The 25859-nt window shown below is 37.9% G+C and overlaps 1 protein-coding gene across 1 annotated transcript; it reads left to right on the top strand.

The window, feature by feature from the left end:
- Nucleotides 1-24977: 24977 nt before the first annotated feature.
- Nucleotides 24978-25655, top strand: CLDN8 (claudin 8; the record flags this gene model as incomplete). Its single annotated transcript, XM_084231324.1, has 1 exon — nt 24978-25655. One exon carries the CDS (start codon nt 24978-24980, stop codon nt 25653-25655), a length of 678 nt encoding a protein of 225 aa, XP_084087450.1.
- Nucleotides 25656-25859: the final 204 nt, after the last annotated feature.

The raw sequence follows: 25859 nt of genomic DNA, 5'->3' as shown, positions 1-25859 counted from the left end.
ATTCAAATGTTGCAAGGTTTACTTTGTTAACATTAGATTTTAAAACTGTATAAATACATTCATATGAGAACATGACCTGTAGCTTTCACTTTCTGTGGCATCATTGTCTGCTTTTCCTATCACTGCCTGAACCACCTCTGGATGTGTCTGCATAGCCTCTCAGTTTGTTTCCTCTTCTTTGTCCCATTTCCTGGGCTGAGGCTATTTGTTATTGGACATAAGTCTCTGCAGAGCTTTGCACTGATGTTATTTTCTCTAGATGATTCCCTTTCATTTCTGGCAGGCAGGTAGGTGAAGCCCAGATAACATTAGTGCCCTCAGGGTTTTAACTGATTTAAGGATGGGTGTTTGTTTTTGTAAAGTTTGATATACTTATGCTGTATCTTTGCATTCAGAAGATAGTCCTTCCAGGGAACCAACTGAAAATCTGGCTTATTTACCAGGAACATTAAGATCCAATCTTCCAGCATTAGGAACTGCCAACATCTCTTCAAAACTTTTCACTCTCCTAGGAGCAGCCCTTGCACAGCTTCTCCATGTCTTGGCTGATGCCACTTACAGATGGATGAACGCTTTGAAGGGAAAAGTGGTTCAAAGTTTGACTCACTTCTCTATGCTTCTATTCCCGCCAGGATCTTGGGCAGCCTACTGACCAGTTAGATAGCACTGTGAATACTGCTTGGATTCTCCAACCCCCAAAGACAGTCAAAATCTCTATTCATTTTTTTTTCCTATTAGTACTAACTTCAGCACTCCCAAGATATTCTGCTCTCCCCAGCCTCCTAATTGCAAAGATTTAGTACCAATCTGGCCAGGTCTGCCTCTATCTTGCATCACTCCATGATGTCAATGTTTTGTGGTTAGTTTCATGCCACAGCTGGCAAATTTCTGACACTGTGATCTAGCAACTGTAGCAACCATAGACTAGAACAAAATGTTTTCTTTAGAGGAAACACAATATTGGAAAACACAGCTTCATCCATTAAAGATAACTTTCATATTATTATGTGAGGCAATTTCAATCCTCTGTTTCTAAAATCTCAATTTCACAAATATTTACTTTAATCTAATTCAGATTCCCATTAAAGTTTTATTTCCGTCTCTTCCAAAAAAAGTAAAATCAAAACCAAAAAGCAAAGGCACAGTTCTACTCTCAAAGGTAAATTCAAATCTTCACTTTCAAGAAAATATTTTTAATATTTAAAGACAACTTTTGTCCTACCAAATTTAGAAGACACTTTTCCCACTGCTAGACATTAAACTGTTGATAAATATTGGGATCTACTCAAAGCCAGGAGATTCCATTTCATTAGAGGTTTATTAAGAGAATGGCAGAAACAAAGTAATTTCATTGAAGACACTGAATTGCTGCCCATGTATTTCTTGGAGGCCACCTTATACCAGTCCGTCACTATGGACAGAGCCTGGCAGATAATAGGTTCTCAGCAAATGAAAAACCATCAGTGTAAGGGTTCAGACTCATTCTGTAGACCAGTGGTCTGTCCCAGACACCCAGTTACCAGCATTGACTTTTTTCCAGGAAAACGAGATACTCAGAAAATCACACCTATTCCAAAGTCCTAATGGTTGAGTCATTTTTCCAGGGATATTATTGATCAAGCACTTCCCATGAGCTAAGTTTGTAGATTCAATGTGCCAAAGTCACGTTCCAAGTTGGGAGGATTCGGTTGATGCTATTGAGGTGTCAAGGTGAGAAAGGTCACTCATCAGGTTGGTTGCTCCTGAATTCACTCTGTTCCACCAAGATCCAACTTCATGGGGAAATCTTTGTCCTTATCTACTTGGATCAGAATTGATAAGGATAAATAATCACAAGGGTATTATGAACTACTTGGTGAAAAAAGAAAAAAAAAATGAGAGACTCTTAGGGAGACTTCAGTGAAGAAAGGTAGGGAAGCAAAGCTCCTTTGCTTGTGAGATGTCAAGATGCCCCCTCAGTGCCTTCAACACAGGAGGCTTTGGCTATGGACAGAGTGAAGTTTTATTTATTAAAGCATTTTTAGGAAAATGATGCATGAGAAACTGAGTAAAATAATTACCGATTATAGATCAGAAAAAAATTTAGAATCTGTCTGCCCTAGTTTCTTTTACTTCTTACATAACTGAGTGTATTTTATCATTTTAAAGATGTGATTTAACAAAATTGGCCCTGGAAACAAGCTGATAGAAGCTAAAAGTGGCTAACTTAATTTTTAGCAAGTATTAATTAAAAATGGATTAATGCTCTTGCCTTCTTGATTTAGATTTTTAATAAACTTAAATATGACAAATGAAGCAAAGCCAGGTGATGTAACCTTAGAAGCAGTGTTCCTTAAATACAATCAGTCTGCTCTTACTGAGCCAGTTCTTACCCTGTCTTTGAGGACATACTGTGCTGTGAACAGATAGATCCTTCACCCTCTGGGACATAAGAGTTGTAATCCTCTGTTCACACAGCAGGCTATTTTCTACAATAAATATAAGATAAAAAATAAATCAAATTAATATCAGTTGAAAATATTAACCATCCAAATAATTTGAGATAATTGGCATCTATTTATTTTTAATATGTGTGGTAATTCACAAGTACAAACAATCTTACAGTAAAAAGGAGAACAGAGTTTCTCACATAACAATTATGGAAAGAAATACCAAAATCCATGACTTGTGGGGTGGATGATGATAAGGATACTGTGCAAGGCTATAAAACTAAAAATAATTCATTTATTTCTTTATGTTTTACAAAATAATTCAATCTACTTTTCAGGGATTAACCTCTGGACCTCTTGGGGATTCCCCAATAAACTCTCCATTTGATATCCACTTACTCCTTCATAGTTGGATAGTGTTCCCTGTGGAAGTGCAATTATTCGGCACCTCATCAGACTTACTCTGTGGTTGGTCCATCCTTGAAAGGCAGCCATCATGCTTTGTACAGTTTGGATCACAGTGACAATTCCATTTTACAATCAAAGCAACTTCTGCCCAGAGACTTATTCTGAGAAGAATTCTATGGCCAAATATAGGATTAGTAAGCAAAATCAGTGGGCAACACATTTTACTGGCTAAAGAAGGCAAAGTTCCACCATGAACAAACACATATTTTCCATCTCGAATATATCGAGTTATTTATAAACATATATTGGGTCATGAAAAGAAGTACAGTAAACAGCAACTTTCTGAGCAAACATAAGTTCAATCAATCAATCAAACTTATTACCTTCCCTCTTAGTTACAGGAACAAAGAGCAATTTAAGTTCACAACAATTTTACTGACTACAGGAGTCTATCTGCTGAGGACATTTTGTTAGCAATTCATCATTACATTCTACTTGTTTTAGTTTAAAATTATTTGCAAAAATAATATATATCTGTCTTTTCAGATATGAAAGGATCTGACAGGATTAGTGTATGTTACAGATGAATGTATAAAATCCTATAGATTTGCAGATATATGGCAATCAGTGACTTTTTAAAATGGATTCTAGCCATCTGGAATCACTTAAATGAAAATATCAATTTATCTTCTCTGCAGGTAACACTTAAGAAAATGAGCAAATTACTAAACTCCTAGTATGATACTTTTCAGGAATTTATACTCTGAGGGTGTCTCCTAATGACATTATAGCATTCTTTAACAAACTTAATGATTCTCTTTATTTATACCAAACACATATATTCATATTTATAACTATCTTCAGTTAAAATTTTCTTTAGGTTTCAAAGGTTTTCTTTGCTTTGAAGTCCTCAACATATGTTATGTTTTGATGAATGAATTATCATTCTAAACACAAATAAGGGTTAGCAATAAAATATATATTTTTATGATTTGTTACATAGTATAATAAAATCTAGGATGAAAGTACCTCTTCTTAATGTGGCTTAAAAATAAGAACCTCCATTAAGGAAAAACTTTGTAATAATTAAGCAGGACAAGCATCACTACTTAATTACAGGAAACATGGAAAATATTATTGTGGACAGGAAGAAAATATGAATATTTAACTATCACTATACTGCTTTGAAGCTATTTGCTAAACAGATGTTTAGTGTGTGACCTTGAAAAAGGGTTTTTTCAGAACTAAGATGCCTCGCTTCTGCTGGTATGCACTTATTGTTATTAGTATTATTATTTTTTTTAATTTTCTTTTTAAAGATTTATTTATTTATGCATACAAGAGCTGGGGTACAGACCAGAGTTGTGGAGGGTGAGAGGATTCACCAGAGACAGTTTGGGGAACAGACCAGGCAGACTGACTGAAGTACACTGCTGAGGGGAGCAGTGGGCTAGTCAGGAGAGGTCTGCTGTGCCATGTGGGTAGCTCCCTGTCTGGCAGGGAATCGAACTTGTGCTGCAGTGGCTGCAGATTGCTTCATAGGTTGTGTCATAACACTTGCACCACCAGGGAGGCCCAGTATTATTATTATTACTATTGTTATTATTTCATCAAGTGCAATAAGAGAGATTAGAAACATATATATATTAAATAAAGACAGAGAGGTGTGCATGTAACCACATTTTAAAATTAACTAGCCATTATTAAGGCAGGTACAGTATTTATCTCTGTGGTTAAGGGCTCATCTATACATCAAGCTTAATTGGAAACAGAGATTAAACATTAGTGTCTCAAAGAGTATGTAATGATTATCTAGAGTATGTAGATGATTATCTATCATACATCTATCCCTTCATAGAAACATTTCATTTCCCCTTGTTTAAGAGAGTACTTAAGCACCAACAAGTGACTGCTTGGTATATTCATGCAAGATATTCGACACCTACAATCTATGTAAAAATATCTAAGAACTATGTTAAGTTTCATAACCAGGTACATTTATTAAGCACGAATAACCCAATGTTACACCAAATCATTTACCAAATACACCTATAAAATGCAGTTTTGATTCAACAGTGATGATGAGTTATTGTAAATATATGTAAATATTATTCAGAACTTCCAGCCTGGATTCATATTTTAAGTACCCATAGATTTAAAGTTCATTTCAATTGGGGCCTCCCTGGTGGCACAGGGGTTAAGTCGTCACCGCTATTAAGTTTTCACCAGCCACTGTGGCTGAGTTTCATCCCAGACTAGTGAGCTAACACACATGGCACAGCAGACCTCTCCTGTCTCTCCTGTTGCTCCCTTCAGCAGTGTATTTCAGTCCATCCACCTGTTCTGCTCCCCACTCTGTCTGTGGTGAATCCTCTCACCCCACCCTGCACCTCTGGTCTACACCTCAGTTCTTGTATGCATAAATAAATAAAATAAGTATTTAAAAATAAATAAATAAATAAAGTACATTTCAATTGAAGAGATAGATAAAAAATTGACTCTGAGTTAGGCAACAAAATAGCTCACTTAAAGTCACCTCTTTTTGCCTGTGTTAATTTAGGCAAATTACTTAACCTTAGTCTAAGTTTCTTCATATTTCATGTGATAGTTATAGTATTTACCTCTCATTATAGATGTGATAATTAGTTGAACGAAGTGTTTTTGAAAAGTGTTAAATACCGTCTTAATAATTGAATTCTATTCATGGCAGATACATCATCATAATATAGAATGAAAAGCTTCAATCTAAGATTAGCAGTGGATTATTGGACAAGAAAGTCTTGTTTGTGTAGGTCATGTTACAGCTTTATTACTTTTTATTTGGCCCATTAGAACTTTTTTTTTAAAATTAAAAGTATGGCCAACTTCAAAGCAAACACTATCATCTTCATTCATTTAAACAAACAGAAACCTTGTCTACTCTCTGTTCATTATTGATCAAGCCAGAGATATTACTTATATTCACCAGAGTCATTGTGAAGCACCTTGAGGTACACTCAGCTTGAATCTAGATCAGTTCAGTGGAGAGGTACAGCACTGGCAGAGATTCTCATTTTCCATACCAGCAGTCTCATCAAAGGCAATGCACTCTCATGCAGCTACCTGGAGTGAAAACATTGTCTTAAGTTCCAGGATAATTTTGTATTTCATTGACACATCTCAAAAAAATTCTAGGGTGGTTTGTTTGCTTGTTGGGCAAAATTGTTTCTCTGCTGGGTTTCTTTAGAAATATAGTGGCATGGATGCTTAATAATTCAGACATGTGCTTCGGTGTGCATGCATTAGAAATGGACTCTTTTCTGAAGTTGAAGCTTCAGCTCCAAAAAATAATTGTTTTGTATCTTGAAAACAATAACTCTACTCTACTCAGATTCTGCAGATTCTGAGGGAAATGAATGAAATCTTCACTTGCCATTTGCACTATCTAGTTGTTATGAAAATCAAAGCTTCGTGATTTGTGGTGAACATTCTTTTCCCTCTAGTTTTAAATCGTTAGTCTTTCAGATTCTTGTAATGTTAGTTAATAAGGTAAAACCTTTTTGAGTGATCGGGAAGCTCACAAGTGTTGGTCTCATAAATATTGCAACATCAATAGGTTCCCAGTCTGAGGTGAGATTACGGGCGATGAGAGAGAGGAGAGCTTTTAAGTCTCACCAGCAATGCCCTTGTGGTGGTCCACTGACGTCATTAAAAAAAAAAACAAACAACAAAGTTCCACATTCTATCCCAATTTCCCACATTTTCCAAGATCAGAGCCTCTCAGCTTCTCCAATAACAACTTGAAGATTAATTCACTGGCAAACCCTCAATTGCAAACATGAAATCTCTTAGAAACCTTTTGTTTTAATGAATGCAATAGGTTCCATTCTCTATAATGTCACAGGTTTGTTGCAACTTATTAGGTTATAAAATGTCAGTCAAATCATTAATTTTATTTTTCCCAGATCGCAGAGAAAGTTGACAATTCAGGAAGGTATTTCCTTGACCCTCCTCCAAACACACATTATCCTGTCACGTCCTCTCCATTCTCTCTCCCAGCAAATGTGTAAGCTCATTTCTCATTTTGAGAGGTTAGCCAATGCACTTTTGATGTTTGATGGCAGTAAAATGAAGACTATTTTTTATACTGATTACTTCCTCCATTTCATCAATGACCCTGCTTTGCAAAGTTCAGATGATAATCTCTCTTAACAAATGTGAGGGAATGTAGACACATCAATCTTCTCTATGAGCTAAGTAAACATTTGAAATATTCTGTTGTTTAAATTCCCCTGCCATCACAGGGGCAAACTGACAGCAAATGTCCTGATCATTTCCGTGATGAAGACAATTGCTTGGAATTCCTTTCTACTAGTGGTTAGCATTCACTGGCTCATACATACCAGCAAGATATGTTAAGGTATTTCATGACTTCAAAGTAGCTCAGGAGCTTCCTGGCAGCACAGTGGTTAAAGTCTCAGCTCTATCAAGCTATCACCAACTACTGCAGTTTGAATTAAATCCCCAGCCAGGGCACTGACCCACATGGTGCCGCAGAACTCTCCTGTCTTGCCTGCTGCTCCCCTCAGCAGTGTATTTCAGTAGATCCACCTGTTTTGTTCCCCACTCTGTCTCTGGGGAATCCTCTCTCCCTCACATCTCTGGCCTATACCCCAGTTCTTGTATGTATAAATAAATAAATAAATCTTAAATAATAAATAGAAGTAGCTTACAAGGTTGGCACTTAGGAACTGAGACCAAATTTGGCCAGGCAACTACATCTTGCGTAAAACTTGTGTTTGGAAAAAATATATATTTAAAGTTAGAAGATTCAAACTGTACTGATGATTAACTGTGTGATTTTAGGCAAATTATATAATGTATATGACTTTTAATTCTCCCATTTGTAATTTCAGATGATTAAAAACTACCATATTCACCTCAATAGACAGATCTTATGAGGTTAGTATGGGATATTTATGTCCCTTTCTGAGGGTGTGTGTGTGTGAGAGAGACAGAGTGAGAGAGAGGTCTGTTAATATATGAAAGTATGGCTTAGGATATTAATCATTGACTAGGACTAGACAACGATACTTCTGAACTACTTCTAAATTACTGCTTCCTCTGGAAGAACAAAATGTCCATGAAAGGGGTAATTTCCTGGGTACAAACCACAGGCAGCATTTACAGTTTGTATAGTCTTAAGCAATTTGTTTAAACTGGTAAGGCGTCAATTTCCCCACATGTAAGTAGAGATAACAATAAAAAGTACTGTCTGGAAGCATGTTGGTCAACTGTGACAATTACATGGAGACATATGGGGAAGCATAAGGTAAGTCCTTATGCAGTAACTGTTGTCAATGAACATTAGTAACAGTAGCAAAGGTACAATGGCATTGATGTTTGTGAGAATATGCTTTTTTTGCCAAAGACCAAATTAATAAAACACTCTTCTTCATAAAGATAATTATTATTCTCTAATCAAACAAGAATGGAATTTCAGGGAGTGAGCTGAGCCATTATAATCAATAAGATGTAAATAGAGTGTTTTGGATAGAGAGATAGAACTACAAAATTGTACATTTCCAGGCTACATTTATAGTATTTTAAAGAAAAACAAATTTATTTTCTAGAAGGCAAATGGAAATACTTAGCTCATGAAGATTGTTTTTGTAACAAAGATAAGGGCAAACGCTAAGACAATGATGACATGGAGCCTCAACTCTACAGCTATCAGTCAAATGTTGGCTTACTATATCCCCGTCTGCAATAAAATCTGTACATAGCTTAAATATTTATATAGAATACAACTCTATAAAAGCTACCTAGGGGAACACAGAATCCTTCTTCAAGTACTCCTCCTTAAGCAACTGGCAGAAATCCATAGGAGGTGTAAGTAAGCAAACATTCCCCAGATTAAATCACACATTGTTCTTGTTTCACTTAGTCACTGCTGCTGTCTTTGGAATCCCTATTGCTCAATTTTGGTCTCAGCCTATATATTTCCTTGAATCTTTATTAATGTGGGAGATAGAGGATGGAAATTTATTCTCCATTCTAATATCTCTAAAAAAACCCCACCTTGTCTATGGATTGCTATATGACACTCTTAACCGATCTTAATTTCTTTGCAGGAATTAATATTCATTTTTCCTCCTTAAGGAGAAAGTGGCTGAATTGTTTAAAGTTCACTTACTTGGAAAAGTGTCCTTTCTGCTCGGATATGAGAATAGCATCACCTTCTCACCATACAGCGTGACAACAATTTATTTCAATATACCTTTATTAACTATCTACTTGGGAAAATTGAGTTGAATTTTAGTGTTAAGTCACATCATGTGTAATATTGCTTCACATAAGGCCAATGTTAATATTTCGGATGGTGTCCAAGAGAATAGTTGTGGGAAGTGTCATATAGTAATGAGGGATCATAAGCTCAGATGTGTGTTCTTCTGCAAACATCATGTTCCTTTCCCTATTACTCATCTCCCCCACCTCAATCAGTTTCTCCCTCTAATTGAAGGTATTCACACACCATAAAAGCCATAAATCCAAATTCTTTGGCATATTAACCTACTCTCAAGGCTTACTGCGTTTTTATAGGAACACTCTGTATCAGTCCAAGGTGTGATCCTACTTTTGCTCTATTTGTCATTGTTTCATGGACCCAGAGGCAAATCCTCTCCCACAGGAATAACCATTCTTAACATTGTAGCAGGCAAAGGGACTTGGATGGCTTCAACACGATCTTGATTGGTCCTTTTGACAACTGCTTTGACCCCTTTCCACAAAGTGACTAAAGACCGAAAATTATCACTTTCTATAAGAAACTTGTGATTTCAAACACAATGATAAATATGAGTTTACTGCCTTAGAGAACACACGGACTCCAACTCGAAACACTTGAGTTTTTTTTTTAAGATTTATTTATTTATGCATACAAGAACTGGGATGTAAGCCAGAGGTGCAAGTTGTGAGAGGATTCACCAGAGCAGGGAGCAGAACAGGCAGATCTACTGAAATACACTGCTGAGGGGAGCAGCAGATAAGACAGGAGCATCTGCTGGCCATGTGGGTAGCTCCCTGGCTGGGGATCGAACTGGTGCTGCAGCCGCTGGCGATAGCTTGATAGTGCTGAGACTTAACCCCCTGTGCCACTGGGGAGGCCTCTCCATGCATTTTATTGAGAAGACCGAGATACCTCAATTCCCACTGCAGATCATTTAGAAACATTAATGGCCAAAATAGCAGAGCCTTAAGCAAATGTCCTCGGACTCTAAGAAGACACTGTAATTTTTCAGAATGTGACACCTTTCCTCTAGAGCTAAGACTGATAAACTTTACATCCACATTATATTCCTTTTTCCTGTTGAAAGTTGCACAATCCAGATCTTTCTTGGACTATCTCTCTGTCAGTTGTACTGAAATCAAAGATACTCAGAGATGGTGAGTATGAGTAACAGAGAAGGATCTCAAACTTCCTTCTGTGACACAAGCTTCCCAGGTTTCACCAGGCGATGGGCCAAGAGAATGCTGAGTCGTGTCTGCCCAAAAATGTTGTCAAAGCAGGATATCTAATAGTAGAAGAAGAAAAAAAAAAACCAAAAACCTCTACAGAGGCCATTTGTGCTAAATCCACTTTCTTCTAAGGGATCCTTAAGGAGCTGAAAATGAACAGAATGATTTTTACTCACTGTTATCTCCCCATTAAACAAAATAGTGCCATTTTGCAAGTGGAAGAACTCCTTGTGCTGTTTTCCACAAAGGAATTTGAGCCAATCTCCTCTTCTGATATTCAACACCATGTCAAGTCCACACAGTTTATTTGTCATGGGAAAAATAATATCAGCAACTCATCAAGTATTTAGTTTACCTTTTAAAGTGAAGAGTACTGGAGAAGGCAGATTTGCATTATCTTTGGAAGCTTTTCATATTACTCCAAGTAGTTTACAAGTAAATAAGCTGCAAGTGTGTTACTTAAGGGAAACATCTAGAAGCTGGTATTCAATGGCTCTAACTACTTTCTCTCCACTATGTGCATCATGCAGAACTGAATTGCTATGGTTTGGAAGAAGTAGCAAAACTCCTCAGGGTGAAGCCTAGTATTCGTGGTCACTGTGTTTATTTGTACTTTTCCTTTATCCTAACAGATCTGAGTCCTTCACAGGGTCATTAAACTTTTAAACATTCCATGGAGTCAGTGAGCAGTTTCTGTTCTCCTGTGTTGATGGAGAAACTGAAACTTCGCTGGTTCAGTTACCACTCAAGTAAAGCCCTTTCTTGATGACCTGGGGGTTCACTGGGTCTTGTCAAGTGGTAAGAAACCAGCCAACCTTGGACCAGACCTGTCTGGTATTTTGTTCCTCAACCCCATGCTTGACACTGCTACATAGGGAAGAATGCCATTTATTTTTATTATTTTTAAGAAAATTTATTTATTTTTTGTGTAGACGAACTGGGGTGCAGGCCAGAAGTGCAGGGGTGGGGGAGCACTAAGAGGATTCACTGGAGACAGGATGGGGACCAGAACAGGCAGATTTACTGAAATACACTGCTGAAAGGAGCAGCAGGAGAGACAGGAGACATCTGCTAAACCATATGTGGGTTAGTTCCTTGGCCAGGATCGAACTCAGGCCATAGGGATGATACTGAGCCTTAACTCCTAGGCCACCAGGGAGGCCCCAGGGAGAATGTCATTTTAAACTCAGAACTCTGATTTTTTTTCTAAAAATGGAAAGTGACACTGGGTGGAATATGTCCACATGGCCAGCGTCAGCTGAATTTGGAGAGTATTTAGCAAAGCATGCCTGGTCCTCACCTGTTCTGCTTCCTTTTTATTGGATCCCTCTCTGGTCCATATTAACATGTGGGGGGTGTGCAATGCCATAAATTTGATTATTTGACAACCAATTAAAGGGTAATTCCACTAGAAGTCACAGTCACAGCAACTATTCTCCCCAAATTAATCCATAAGTTACTGGAGCAGGGACAGTGTCTTCTTCACAGCTTAGTCTCCAGAGCCTAGGACAGTGCCTGTCTTGTAATTACTAGGTCACTAGTATTTGATGAATTAATGAAGGGATAAATAAATGAATGAATAAAAATGACATTTGAGTCAAATTGTTAATTACTGGAAGAGTTTATGGCAGGCAATTCTTTTTCAGTAGCGAATAGATTTGAAGTATTTTCCAGCAGTGAGCTTTGTTGACTGATTTTGTATTTTTTTGTAATGAGCAGTACCTTTTTTCACATGGTAATTGGAATTTCAACACTAGAGTCAAGGATATAGGGTGTGCCTGCAGAACCTCACAGTTATGAAGAACTTGAAGGTACCAATTCTATTGTAGATGTGCTATTGTCTTGGTCTGCTAGTCCGTTTGTTTAAGAATAAACTTATTTACTCTAAGTCTATTCTACTCCAGGTGTTCTCCATTGTAAATTCAAAGAGTTGGCTGTCAATTATTCACAGAAGAAAATGATCTTCCTGTGTGAAAGTTGCACTGGGAGATTTATATATATGTGTATATATATATATAAAAATATAATATTATACTTTTATATAATATATAATATGTATTATATATTTAAATATATAATATTTAAATAAGCTTTTTCTATATTGCTAATTCTAAAAACAGTTGTTCATAATGCATTATATTTGAAACAAAATTTGAAAAGTAAAGGGATACAACACACACACACACACACCCCAAAGCAAATTTCTAATGATTTTCAAATAAGATCACAGCTTCAAGTTTAACACTGAAGTTAGCCTGTTCACTAGCAGTCAAATAAGTCTTTATAATAACTTGCTGATGGATTTATCATTCACTTGCGTGTGATAGAAGTTCTTCCCTTTCCTTTCTGAGTTCAGAGTGAATCACAAGAAGGCAGATTGATGAGGATAGGCTGATGTGATTGAGATTGCTCTTTAAGTAGCTTAATGCTTCTTTTAAATGAAACCTCTTCCTGGCAACATTATTAACTCATAAAAATTCCAATTTGAAGATGGTAAAAGAAAACTAAAGTTTCAAAGATATCAGAACAACTCTTAAATAGTAGCAGGGGAATACATTTTTCTTTTCTAAGACAGAATACATAAAATATACATACAATTTCTTCTAAGATTGAAATATATATATTATTTTATATTATACAGTATTTTATGATATATATAGTGATATATTTTATACATTATTATATAATATATAAAGGCATTAATTTCTACTAATTTCATCATATCCTATAGGTACTTTTCCTACCTTTATTAGTGTATTTATAGAATAATAATTAAAATTGATAACTTCCCAGTATATGAAACATTAAGTATTAAACAAAAATAGTAGCCTAGACTTCCAGTCCATAAATATTTGCCATGATAACTAGAGAGTTGTAAGAATAGAAAAATGGGGCTTTTTTTACTGAGATGAGAGAAAAAAGGCAGATTTTAAAAATGAGAATCTGCAGAGAATACTGAAAAAAACTTGAAATAAGATTAATCAAACTACATTGCCCCACTGGCATATAATTTGTAGCTCTTAGTGGATGTAGTTACTATGTAATGAGGGGCTGATAGAACAAAAACCGAATATTGTTTTAGACTTATCAGTTTAGGTATTGATCTGAAAAAGTTTTATGACTTTACATGTAGGGTAGATTAACAAAAACCATGTTTGATTAATATATTTTTAAGCTATATGATTCATTGACTTATCAGATATTACTCACTGTGAAGTAGATGGAACTGGGCAGTCATCAATAAGACCATCATTTTGCCAAAGAATTTACGTTCTATTGGGAAAACAAATAATAAAAATGTGGACAAATATATAAATAAACAATAGACAGTTCTCTTGGGTACAGTGTCCTAGTTGTCAAGAATCACCGAGTGTTTGTAGAGTTCATTCAGGGCATCCTTTTCTGCCAGCATCCACACATTTGACCTTCATCACCATAGAAATGGTGACAAAAAGTGAAGGGGAGGAATTGCTGGAGGAAAGGATGTCCTGAACAAACTCCACAAACACAGGTTTTATGGACTCCATCCCCTTTCCAGACCAAAGAGATCCAAGACACTAAGAACTACAAATCCCATAATGCCATCACCGAAGGGAAGATTGCTGGGAACTGAGGGTGGAATTAAGCACCCAGGCTTGATATATAACCAGACAGATGGGCCTTGGGTTTCTCTTAGCTCTTGGCTTTTTGCCGACTTGCAGAGTGCTATTGGGATTCCAGCTCTGCGGAACTGGTAGGACATATTCACCAATTAATCTCCCTTTCTCCCTGAGTTATTCATTTCTTCATTTCCCCTTCTTTGGTAAATAAACCCTTTATTAACCTTTTCATGTATGCCTGCAGTTGAGTCTCATTACAAGTTCCTTTTAAGTGCAAGGGTGAGGACCCACAGTCAGGCAACCCATCTCACATTGCCCTGTACCACAAGGAGATGTCAAAAACTGAACATAGAGATTTCAGCATTATCTGTGTAATATTAAATAAATATTGAGTGCTTTCTATGCAGCAGGTACCAGGCAAGCATTCTGATACAAAGATGGGTTGAACAGAGATGACCCCTGTCTTCATGGAGTTTTACTTCTCTCACATATAAAGTGAGATGTGCACCTCATGGTCACTCAACCCCAACCTTGGTCCAATATTCCTCCTTAATTCTCAGTACAAAAGCAGTATACTCTTTCTCCAAGCTCTTCTCCTGGATGGAGGTCTGGCTAGATCAGATCAACCAGTTTGGTAAGGATGAGATAAAATGTTGTTGACTAATGTGAATGACCAAACTAGCTGAATCTACATCTGAGAGAGAGATTTCCAGAAGCCAGTACAAGTAAATAAGCAGAGTTTCCTGTAGCAGGAATCTCAAAGATCTCAGGAGCAAAGGTCAGAAAAAAGGATAGATAATAATAAGAGACAGATGGTTGAATAACTAAGGAACCTATAAAACTACCAGGACAAGCCTTGCCTTTGCTGGAGGTGCTATTCATGGATTGTTTGACTTCACTTAAGGCATTTTGGAGTTGCTTTTTTATGGAATGCAGATAAGCTGTTGTTCTCACCTGTCTGTGCAGTACATGTTGTGCTATTTCAAGGTGAAAATAATGGTTGGCTCGTGGGCACAGTGTCTGACCATGAACAAAACAAGACATACTGACTCAGTTCAGAACACAAATAACCAGAGTGATGGGCAACCCTAGGGAATGGAGAAGTAGGCACATACTCCGTTATTGAGAATACCAGAGTCTGCAGTGTTGCAAAACAGTACAATGTCCTGAAATGCAATATCTTGTAGTGTTCTTGCAATTTCTTCTAAAGGCCATATTCCATAAAAAACATCCTTGTCCTTTTGTTTATCATGAGGGAACAGACCAGTATGGTATATTCTAAACTATGAAATGATGGCCTGACTTTATTATTAATATTTTAATTAACTTGGTTTAATAAGACATGGTTAATTGACTCAGGAAGCCAATTAAAGATTGAGACTAGCTTATATCTTTTGGTCTCTGGAGTCTTGGTGCCTTGTGCATGGAGCAATTTTTGAAATGTTCAAAAAATATTTTAAGCGATCTCATCCTAAGAAATTTTACAAGAATCATAAGATCTCTAAAAATATTTGATTTAAGAATTTCTACTTCTAATTTTCTTCATATTGTTATTGAAAATATATTAGTAAGCACAGCATGTTGTAATACATTGTTATAGTTTTCAGTCATTTTTTTCTTTTTTTTTTAAAGATTTATGTATTTTTATGCATATGAGAGCTGGGGCACAGACCAGAGGTGTGGGGGCTGAGAGGATTCACCAGAGACAGAGCGGGGTTTAGAACAGGCAGACTGACGAAATACACTGCTGAGGGGAGCAGCGGACCTACAGGAGAGGTCTGCCATGCTCTGTGGAATTCTCGCTAGCTGGCTGGGATGGAAACCACACTGCAGAGGCTGCGGACTGCTTCATAGTGCTGTGCTCAACCGCCTGTGCCACCAGGGGAGGCCCTCAGTCATTTTTTCTAATCACTGAAAGCAAAGAATGCCACAATTTTTGTCCCAGAGAGTCTTATCCAATGTGGTCTAAAGTTGGTTTTAAGTAAGGCACTTAAAGTCTAACCCTATTAAAATTTGCAAACACTAGTTGCCTAAGGCAGACAAAATGTTAATTTGAATTTTAAGTGGAAAGTTAATTGTTTTGTAAATTAATCAGTAACATGGCTTAGCTCTATTTGCCCAGTTAATTACTTTTCCCTGTCCTGCTAACTCCAACTTTACAAGAGAAAGTCATTTTCTTGTGTTCCTGTATTCACCGTTTGCTTATAAGGGCATGTGTATGTGTGTGTGTGTGTTTTGAGTGTGTGTGCGTGTACACATGTGTATGTGTATGTTCCGTGTGTGGTCTTTATACTCAGATATTTCCATCTTATGGTATCTCCTATTAAACAATGGCTCCTCTTGCAGCTAATGGAGACAGCTTACTTCTCCCCCTGCTCACATGATAATGTAAACCCACAGTGTGGAAAGCATTGTTTTAAAGAACAGCAAGAGAAAAAACTATAAAACAAGGAAAGTAATGAGCCAGATTGAAAGCCAGGTCCATAATGACAAAGCAGATTAAGAGCAGGGCCTCAAGTGTCTGACAGACTTGAATTCCTGGCCAATCAATGTCTTGCAGACTTTGAACCAGTTATTTAAACTTCCTACATCTCAGGCTCATAGTAAAATTAATATGAGAATAGCACTATTCTAATAAAGTGGTGGGAGATTCTAATTATATCAATTATATCATTTAATAATCTTAATTATAAATATAAGTTAATAATTATTGAATAGTTCTCATTTTTTGGCATGTTTTATTAATGATGTTAATTAAATATATTTAATTAGCACATGTAGTTATTTTGAAGATTTTTATCCCACGTGCCTTTTTCTTCTATCTTTTGTTGAGGTGACATTGATTGACATCATTGTATATGATGCTGAGGCATGGGATCACACCTCTTTAGGCCTATGTCACCACATGGTACCCATCACCACATGCACGGTCCTCTTCCATAGTCTGTTGGTCCCCTTCACTTTATGCTCTCCAGCCTCCACTTTCTCTTTTGACCCCATTCATTAACTAATGTAACCATTATCTAATGTAAGGGAGATGAGAACTCTGCATTTAAATTCTGTCATCCAGGGCCTCCCTGGTGGCACAAGGGGTTAAGATGCAACTTATGAAGCTATCTGAAGCCACTGAAGTACGAGTTCGATCCCCCGCCAGATTGCTGACCCACATGGCATGGCATACCTCTCCTTCCTGTCTCGCCCACTGCTCCCCTCAGCAGCATATTTCAATCAATCTGCCTGTTCTGCTCCCCACTCTGTCTCTGGTGAATCTTCTCACCCCCCACACCTCTGGCCTGTATGCATGTTCTTGTATGCATGAATAAATAAATCTTTAAAAAATAAATAATAAATAAATTCTGTCATCAACCCATTGTTTTCCTCACTCAAGGGTACTCTTCATTTTGCTAGAAAGGATTATTGGAAGAAATCAAGAGATTCTTAGAAATTTCTTTTTCTAGCAACTCAAAAAATAAACATGTGGAAAGCAGTTCTGTGCAACTTTAAAATGCTTTCATTTTATTTTTAGTCAAACATAAAGAAGCCATCAATGAGTCATAGAAAAGGGCACTTCTAGTGGAATTAGTGAAAGAAACTATGACATTAAAACTGTGAGTTACCACTACATCTCTGTAAAACACAATGGACAGTTTTCGTGTGTTATGTAAGCAGAAGGCACTGATACATGAAGTTTTTTACTTCATTGTCCTGAATTTGCTTATGTCAAATTTTAGCCAAGTGTATGTTCAGTGGTGGCTACATTATTAAGTATAATGCTCTTAGGGACTATCAAGTTGGGGAGAAGAATGGAGATTTATAAGAAAGGGGTGCCAGTGGAGATTGTGGAATTGGTACTCTCTGAAACTATAAATAAGCAGTGATTGTGCTATGATTTCCCCAAGAGTGATTGTAGTATAATGATTATTCTCTGAAGAGAATAATAAATATGTTTCAAATATCATGAATCAGATATTTACCAAAAAAATCACAAATCTGGGCCATGAAAATACTTTTCAAAAATGTGAAAGTGAAGGGGAAAAAAATGTATTGAACAAACTTTGTTTCTTCATTAACTTTGATCACATGTGTCTGTGGAAGACATTACCTTTCTTTGATTTCCTTTGGGAGATTGTAGACAATGCAGACAGGAGCATGGGCTTTAGAGTCACATCTGGGGTCTGTTTCTGTGGATTCAGCAAGACAAGCTGGGAAGCCTGAGAAAAGACATCATCTCTGTTGAATGATCATGTATCCCACTACAAGGTAGTGATGCTTTCTAGTGATGCTTTAATAAATAACACAGTGTGGTGTATGTAAGGGTCCTATACCATAAGGAACACCTAACACTCAGTAATAAATTATTATTTCTAGCAAAGTCTGATCCCTTTCAAAATATTTCCCAAATTACTAGAATTCAGATGGCTCATGTTAATTATGTTCATAGAAATACACATTAATGTAGAGGGAATAATCCCACCATGGATGGCCTGATTTAAACTATATTTATTTCACTGGATTTCCAGTCCCTCAAATATATTAGACTCAAGAAATCCCATGAAACTGACCCAAAATATGTCAAAACTCACCTCAACTCCCATTTTAATGCTTAAAATGGCATTGTGAAATATAAGAAAGATTAAAACATTGTAATAATCATTAATCTTATTGTCCATTTTTTATTTATGTTCACCATTTTTTTTTGATCCTTGATTAAAAAAAAATAAAGAGCTCCTGGGCCTCCCTGGTGGTGCAAGAGGTTAAATCTAAACACTACAAAGTTATCAGCAGCCACTGCAGCATGAGTTCGATCCGAAGCCCGCCAAGGAGCTAACCCACATGGCGCAGCAAACCTCTTCTATCTTGCCTGCTGCTCCCCTCAGCAGTGTATTTCAGTCAAACTGCCTGTTCTGCTCCCCACTGTATATCCAGGTGAATCCTATCACTGGCCCCCCACCCTCCACCACTTCTGGTCTATGCCCTGGCTCTTGCATGCATAAATAAATAAATCTTAAAAGAGAGAGAGAGCGAGAGAGAGTGAACAGAACTCTGACTCTCAGTGTGCCATATGAAGGCACAGTAAGAAGACGGCCATCTGCAAACCAGAAGGAAGTCTCACACTGGAGGTCCCCATCTGGACCCCTGATCTCAGACTCCCAATCTCCAGAATTGTAAAAAAAATAAATTTCCATTATTTAAGTCACCAAGTCTATTAGAATTTGTTTAATCGTCTTGAACTGACTGAGACACTAGGTAATTTCTATGCAGGAGAGAGTTCCTTTTCTAAGGAGAGCAATTGAAAAGAGATGATAGAAAGGCAGTGAATATGGATAACTACTAATGGACATGGACCTGTGAGAACAGAGAACAGGGCAGCTCATCATCATGATAGGATGACAATTGATGAGAACAGGAAGCAGCACACTGTATTATTTGGAAAACAACTGAAAGAGATCTACTGATATGCACTTGTGTTCTCTGGACAAGATGGTCAGCCAAGTACAGTTTATTAACTGTGAACGTAATTAGAAATAAATAGAGGTTAGAAATGTCAACACAACAGAGAATAATGAATGCAAAAGCAAATCCAGAAAACAATGGAAATTGGCAACTACTCGATTGACAGAAGCAAAGATTATGTTAACTTTGGTTAATAGTAGAAACTTAAGACCAAAGAATTGTTGGTTAAAGATTAATTGCTAAGAATAAGGTTGGAAAAAACAAGGGCAGTCTGACAAAGACTTTGTGTGTTATCATTTATAAAGAGAAAGCATTTGCATTTTTTATGAAGTTATCAGGACTGAATTTAATTTACTAAATTTAATTGCCAAACATAAATCATGTGTCTGATAATGTAAAGGGAGCACTCGAGGAAAGAACAGCCTACATTCCCACAGTGTATAAAGGGTCCTTTTGTTGGGAAGAAAGGGTGCCCTGAAGGAACATAGGTTTTATGGACTTTATCCCCACTCTAGAGATTCCAGACACCAAGAGCTACAAATCCCATAATGTCATCATCATGGAAGGAAGGATTGCTGGGAACTGAAGGTGGAGTTAAGCAGCCAGGTCTGGTATATAACCAGACATGTGGGCCTTGGGTGTCTCTTGGCTCTTGTCCAGCTCAGCATGCCATTGGGATTCCCACTTAGCGGAACTGGTAGGACACATTCACCAATTTATCTCCCTTTCTCCCTGAGTTACTCATTTCCTCTTTTCCCTTTCTTTGGTAACTAAACCCTTTATTAACCTTTTTGTGTGAGGCTGCGCTTGAGTCTTATTCTAAATCCCTTTTTAAGAGCACAGGTGAGAACCCACAGTCAGGCAACCCATTTCATATCTGGGTTGCTCTTTAATAGATTGGCACCCAACACTTTCCTCCATATCTTCATCCACATTTATTGTTTTGATACAAGCCAGTCTCACAGATGTGAGATGGTGTCTAATTGTGGTGCTGATTTGAATTGCATTTATTGCTCCCCAATAAGTGAGGAGCATATTTCATGTGTTTGCTGGTCACCTGTCTTCCTTGGAGAAGAGTCTACTTAGCTCTGCCCATTTTTTTATTGTGTTATTTTCTTTTTGTGGTTCTTTATATGAGTTCTTTGTAGATCTTGAAAATAAGATGATATATGATTTGCAAATATTTTCTACCATTCAGTATGGTGTCGTTTTGTTTTAATGGTTTTTAGTTTGATATAATTCTATTTGTTTAGTTTTTGTTTTTGGTTCTCTTATTAGATTTAAGTCCCTAAACACATCCCTGAAGCAAATGTCATGGAGTGTATTACTTATGTTTTCTTCTATGTATTTTATAATTTTAGATCTTAGATCCAAGCCTTTAATTCATTTTGTGTTAACTTGTGTATGGTGTAAGAGAATGATCTAGCTTCATTCTTTTGCATGTGACTGTCAGGGTTTCCTAACACCATTTGTTGTAGAAATTTTTTCTTTCTCCGGTGTATATGTCTTAGTTGCAAATTAACTTTCCATGTAAGCATGGACTTATTTCTGTGCTCTCAACTCTATTCCATTGATCTAGGTGTCTATCCTTAGTAGAACACAATACTTATGAAAATAGTATGGGCATTTTTCAAAATATTAAAAATAGGTCTGCCATCTGATCCAGCAATTCTACTCCTTGGTATCTCCACACAAAAAATATAAAAACACTAATTAAAAGTAATATACACTCCTATGTTAATTGCAGCATTGTTTATAATAGCCAAGGTATGGAAACACAAACTAAGTGCCAATGACAGATGAGTGGATAAAGGAGATAAGGTATATATATATATACAAAGTGGAATACTATTAGCTATAAGAAATAAAAAATAACTTTTGCCATTTGTAACAACAGATGTAGCTGGAGGGGATTATGTTAAACAAAATAAGTTAGAAGGAAAAGATAAAAGCTGGATTATTTCACTCACTTGTGGGCTACCAAGGATCAAAGCAAAGGAACAGAAAAATTAACCTAAAACAGACCTTTGATATATAATTGCAGCATTGAGATTACTGAAAAGGAACAGCAAGTGGGGTGGGTGAGGAGTGCGCTTACCATGGTGGCGAGTGTGGCATGAAAACAAATATCTGAAGAGGTGTGAACCTATACTCCTAGGTCGTACAAAGTGTTGTAAATCAACGTTACCTCAATTAAAAATGACACAGTATGAAAAACAAAGTAAAGTGAGAGATAAAAAAGATAAAAGAACAAAAAAAGAGAGGAAGCACTTTGGATCAACAAGGGCATGCATTTCTTTCTTGAGTCATGGAATGGTTCTTCCATGGCAATGGAGTTCAAATCAGAGAAAAATATGTATAAGTTGTTCCACGGTTTTAAGTTAAAGAACAGTAAAAACGTCATTAATCTGCTATCTTTAACCACTACTGCTATCTGAATTTTAAAGACTAGATAATCAACTCAGTAGGAATGTGACAACAAGGATTATAGAAAAGTAGGGAAACTGGTCACTTGAGTTTGTCTGTGAGTTAGTCTTCTTGTTCCTAATCAACTAGTTCCTAGAACTAGCATTACTAGTTCTTTCTACCTTTCTTATTCCCCGTGATGTTTTCTTCCATGATTTGCAGTTACCTTTATTATCATTTGCTCCCAATAACACTTTTGATTTTACTACAATTTGAATATTATTTAAAGAAAGTCATATATTTGACTAGGGAAGTGATTCAGTTAACTCAATGAAATTAAAGAATTCCTGTCTCACCAGGTATGTCCTATACCTGATTTTGAACCTTGTCTAGAAGACAGCGGTAACCACCTGGACATGGTGTGTTTAAAAATAGCCTGGGGTTAATGGATGATCATCTGATAAGAAGCTAAATGGGGTGCCTGGGCTAGTTTCTGCTGGGGCACCTAACACTGGGATAATGGTAATATAAAGCTATGGTTGGACTGTTTCTGAGCCTCTCTTCTGGTGAGGATAATTTCAAGAGGAAAGCACATTTCTCAAATGAGAAAAATATTTTTGTGTGAAATAAGGTTCTTGTAAAAGCAATGCTTGTGGGGCGAGAGAATGCTAGTCCACAAAGCCAGGCATGTACACAGGCCTCCAGCTCTCCAACACTCCTATTCTAATTTCTGTCTCAAGTCTTTATGTGACTATTCAGTGAAATTTAAATAGAGCTCCTTGTGGTGGTGGAAGAGGGTTGTGGAGGTGGTGGGCGTGGTGTGGAAACACCTGAGGGGGAGATCCTGTACTTCCAGTACACAAATGATGGTGTAAAACAGTGCTACCGCAATAATATACACACATGTGCACACATGTGTACACATACACCCACATGTGCACACATGCCCACCCATCCATACACATATGTGCACACTGTGCAAACACACACACTTATAAAGAGAGCTCCTCAAGAAAGCTCCTAAAACATGTGTCATACATGAATTAAGAAAGTGAATTCCGGGACTCCCTGGTGGCACAGGGGTTAAAGTCTCAGTGTTATCAAGCTATCGCCAGCCTCTGCAGCATGAGTTTGATCCCTCACCACAGAGCTAAGCCATCTGGCACAGCAAGACCTCTCCTGATTGTGTATTTCAGTAGATCTACCTTTTCTGCATCCCACTCTGTCTCTGGTGAGTCCTCTCACCCCCTGCATCTGTGGCCTTCACCCCAGTTCTTGTATGCATAGATAAATAAAAATAAATCTTAAAAAAAAAGTGAATTCAATGTTATTTCCTATGCATTTTTTTTTTTAGTGTGTCAGTTTGTACAGTAGCTCCTTTTCCATCTGCCAATCTGTCAGTCACCCCCTTTCTGAGGCTGGCAATTAAAGGAAAATTTATCTGCTGTTTTGATATGAATTCTCCTTTTATAGATTGCAGATTACTTTTCCAAGAGTAATCTATCTCCCTCTCTACCACACATCTGTAACTGACACAAGCCTGAAGAAGAAAATGCTAGATACCTTCTGTTAGCATGAGAGGTTTACTACAGATTAGTACATAATCGGCCCACCAGGAGGACATTCTTGTAAATAACATGCTTTCATCGTTTCCTTAGTTTCAAATGTCCAAACTAATAAAATAGCCATAACTTGGGCTACTGCTATCTTTTCCTGCTTGGTTTTATTTCTTAGAAGACAGTTTATTTTGGCATTTTCTTACCCGACCTACCAAGCACTGGTTTTGTTTCCGTAATCTGAATAAAATACTCAGATTTTTTTTGGCATTTAAATTTCTAGCTTCATAAGTGAGAAGAAAACACTTTCCCATGCTCAGATTTAAGGTGGTGCAAGGAAGCAGAGAGGAAGTAAAACCATAAAGAAGAGATCACATTTTTAGGATGTTAGGGTGAAAGTAAGGTTTGAAGTTTGAAACGGCAGGACAGAGAGCTCAAGGTGATTTTCAGAAGAAAATGGCTAGTGAATTTCCCCCAAATCACCACATCTGTTTATTGGAGCACCGCTGTTATCATCGTTGAGAATAAGATGGTTCAAAGCACCTTCCACTTAAGGACATGGCATGAAAGACAAGTTCAGTGAACATTTCATATGATTAAGTTCAGTGGATACGACCCTGACAATAGTTTATCTAGAAATGTCAGTCTTTGGTATGAGTCCCAGACTCTTGTATCATCTGAATTCTAGTTCCTTCGAGCCAGGAAAACAGACCAGCAAAGAGACACAATATAAGCCCCCGGTTATCTGGAACTCACTGCATCATTTAATTGACAGAGTGCTCGCTACTTCAGAAAATGGTCTGGGATGTTTTGTTCATTTTTTTCCTTACAAATCAAGATGATCAGGACAACACCAATAAGCAGCTTTCTTGGTTCAAAAGAAAACAGCATGTGTTTGGTACCTCCGAGCTGGACAACCTTGTGTATTTAATTACTTTTGCCTTATTTTGTCCTTTGCCTGGATCTGCTCCCTGATTTCACCTCAGCTGAGCTTGCTTTGAAGTTGTAGACAAATTAAATCAACTGCTGGGATCACATGCACCCAAAGAATGTGGTTTCCCGGGTCTGAGCAATCTATCCATCCCCTGCTCCTCTTTCACTTTGGCATGTTGACAGTCCTCGCGAAAGTCTTAGGCAGACACTTCATTTGCTACCCGGTCACAGCCGCTTTCACTTGGATCCAGAGCTGCCTCGCCAAGGTGCACTTCTGAGGTCAGCAGCCAATGGCGCACGGCTGGATAATTGTGCAAACGCTCAGAATGACGCCGACAGGTAAACACGCCGTGTGCAGTCTTCTTGCAAAACTAAGAAGTACAAAGAATGTTTATGTGCAGTTTCAGAAGCTGCAAGTAGCTCCTGTGAGTTTGGAAGCACCTGGGTAACCTCCCCCCTCTTATTGGCCAGGAAAGTTGCCCCACCTGATTTGTAAGTTTACCTGTGGTTGTCAGTAGGGGGTGCACCTCATCCAGCCAGCACTGGATTTAATCTAGAAAGAAGCAGTAAAGCAGCTTTTATTTGAAAAACCCCTGGGTTCAGAGTTCATTGCAGCGGGAAAACTGTTCTCTCCTGAGACGCAGGACTTGGCTTCGGAGCAGTGGGACCAGCTGAGGAGTCCCTCTTAGCGGACCATGGCGACCTATGCCCTGCAAATTGTGGCCCTGATGCTCGGTGGTATCGGCCTGGTGGGCACGGTGGCCGTCACCCTGATGCCACAGTGGAGAGTGTCCGCCTTCATTGAAAGCAACATTGTGGTTTTTGAAAACCTCTGGGAAGGACTGTGGATGAACTGCATGCGGCATGTGAACATCAGGATGCAGTGCAAGGTCTACGATTCCCTGCTGGCTCTGTCTCCAGACCTGCAGGCCTCCAGGGGGCTGATGTGCACCGCCTGCGTGCTGTCCTTTCTGGCTTTCATGACGGCCATCCTGGGCATGAAGTGCACAAACTGCACGGGAGATGACGAGAAGGCGAAGAGCTACATTCTGCTCACGGCTGGCATCATCTTCATGGTCACCGGCCTCGTGGTGCTCATCCCGGTGAGCTGGGTTGCCAATTCCATCATCAGAGACTTCTACAGCCCCATAGTGGATGTTGCCCAAAAGCGGGAGCTCGGGGAAGCTCTCTATCTGGGCTGGACCACCGCCCTGGTGCTCCTGGCCGGAGGGGCTCTGTTCTGCTGCGTCTCTGGCTGCAGTGACAAGAGCAGGAGCTACAGATACACCATCCCATCCCATCGTACGACCCAAAAGAGCTACCACGGAGAAAAGAAATCATCCAGCGTCTACTCAAAAAATGCGTATGTGTGACTGCGTTTTTTAGCTTTACATGCCAGTGACTAAAATGTCTACTGTTTTCTAAAAATGCAACCCAAAGAAACATTGATTTGCCCTTCGTAACTGCCTTGTCTAAATGACAGGAACTGCACGTCAGCTACTTAGGATTCTATAAGCTATTTTCAGCAGAATGACATGTTATAGACATTGCTTTGATTGTTCTAGGAAATGCAGCAA

The sequence above is a fragment of the Talpa europaea genome, assembly GCF_964194135.1.
Source record: "Talpa europaea genome assembly, chromosome: 4".
NCBI lineage: Eukaryota > Metazoa > Chordata > Mammalia > Eulipotyphla > Talpidae > Talpa > Talpa europaea.
The sequence above is the reverse complement of the archived record's forward strand: the minus strand, read 5'-3'. Positions and strand labels throughout refer to the sequence as shown.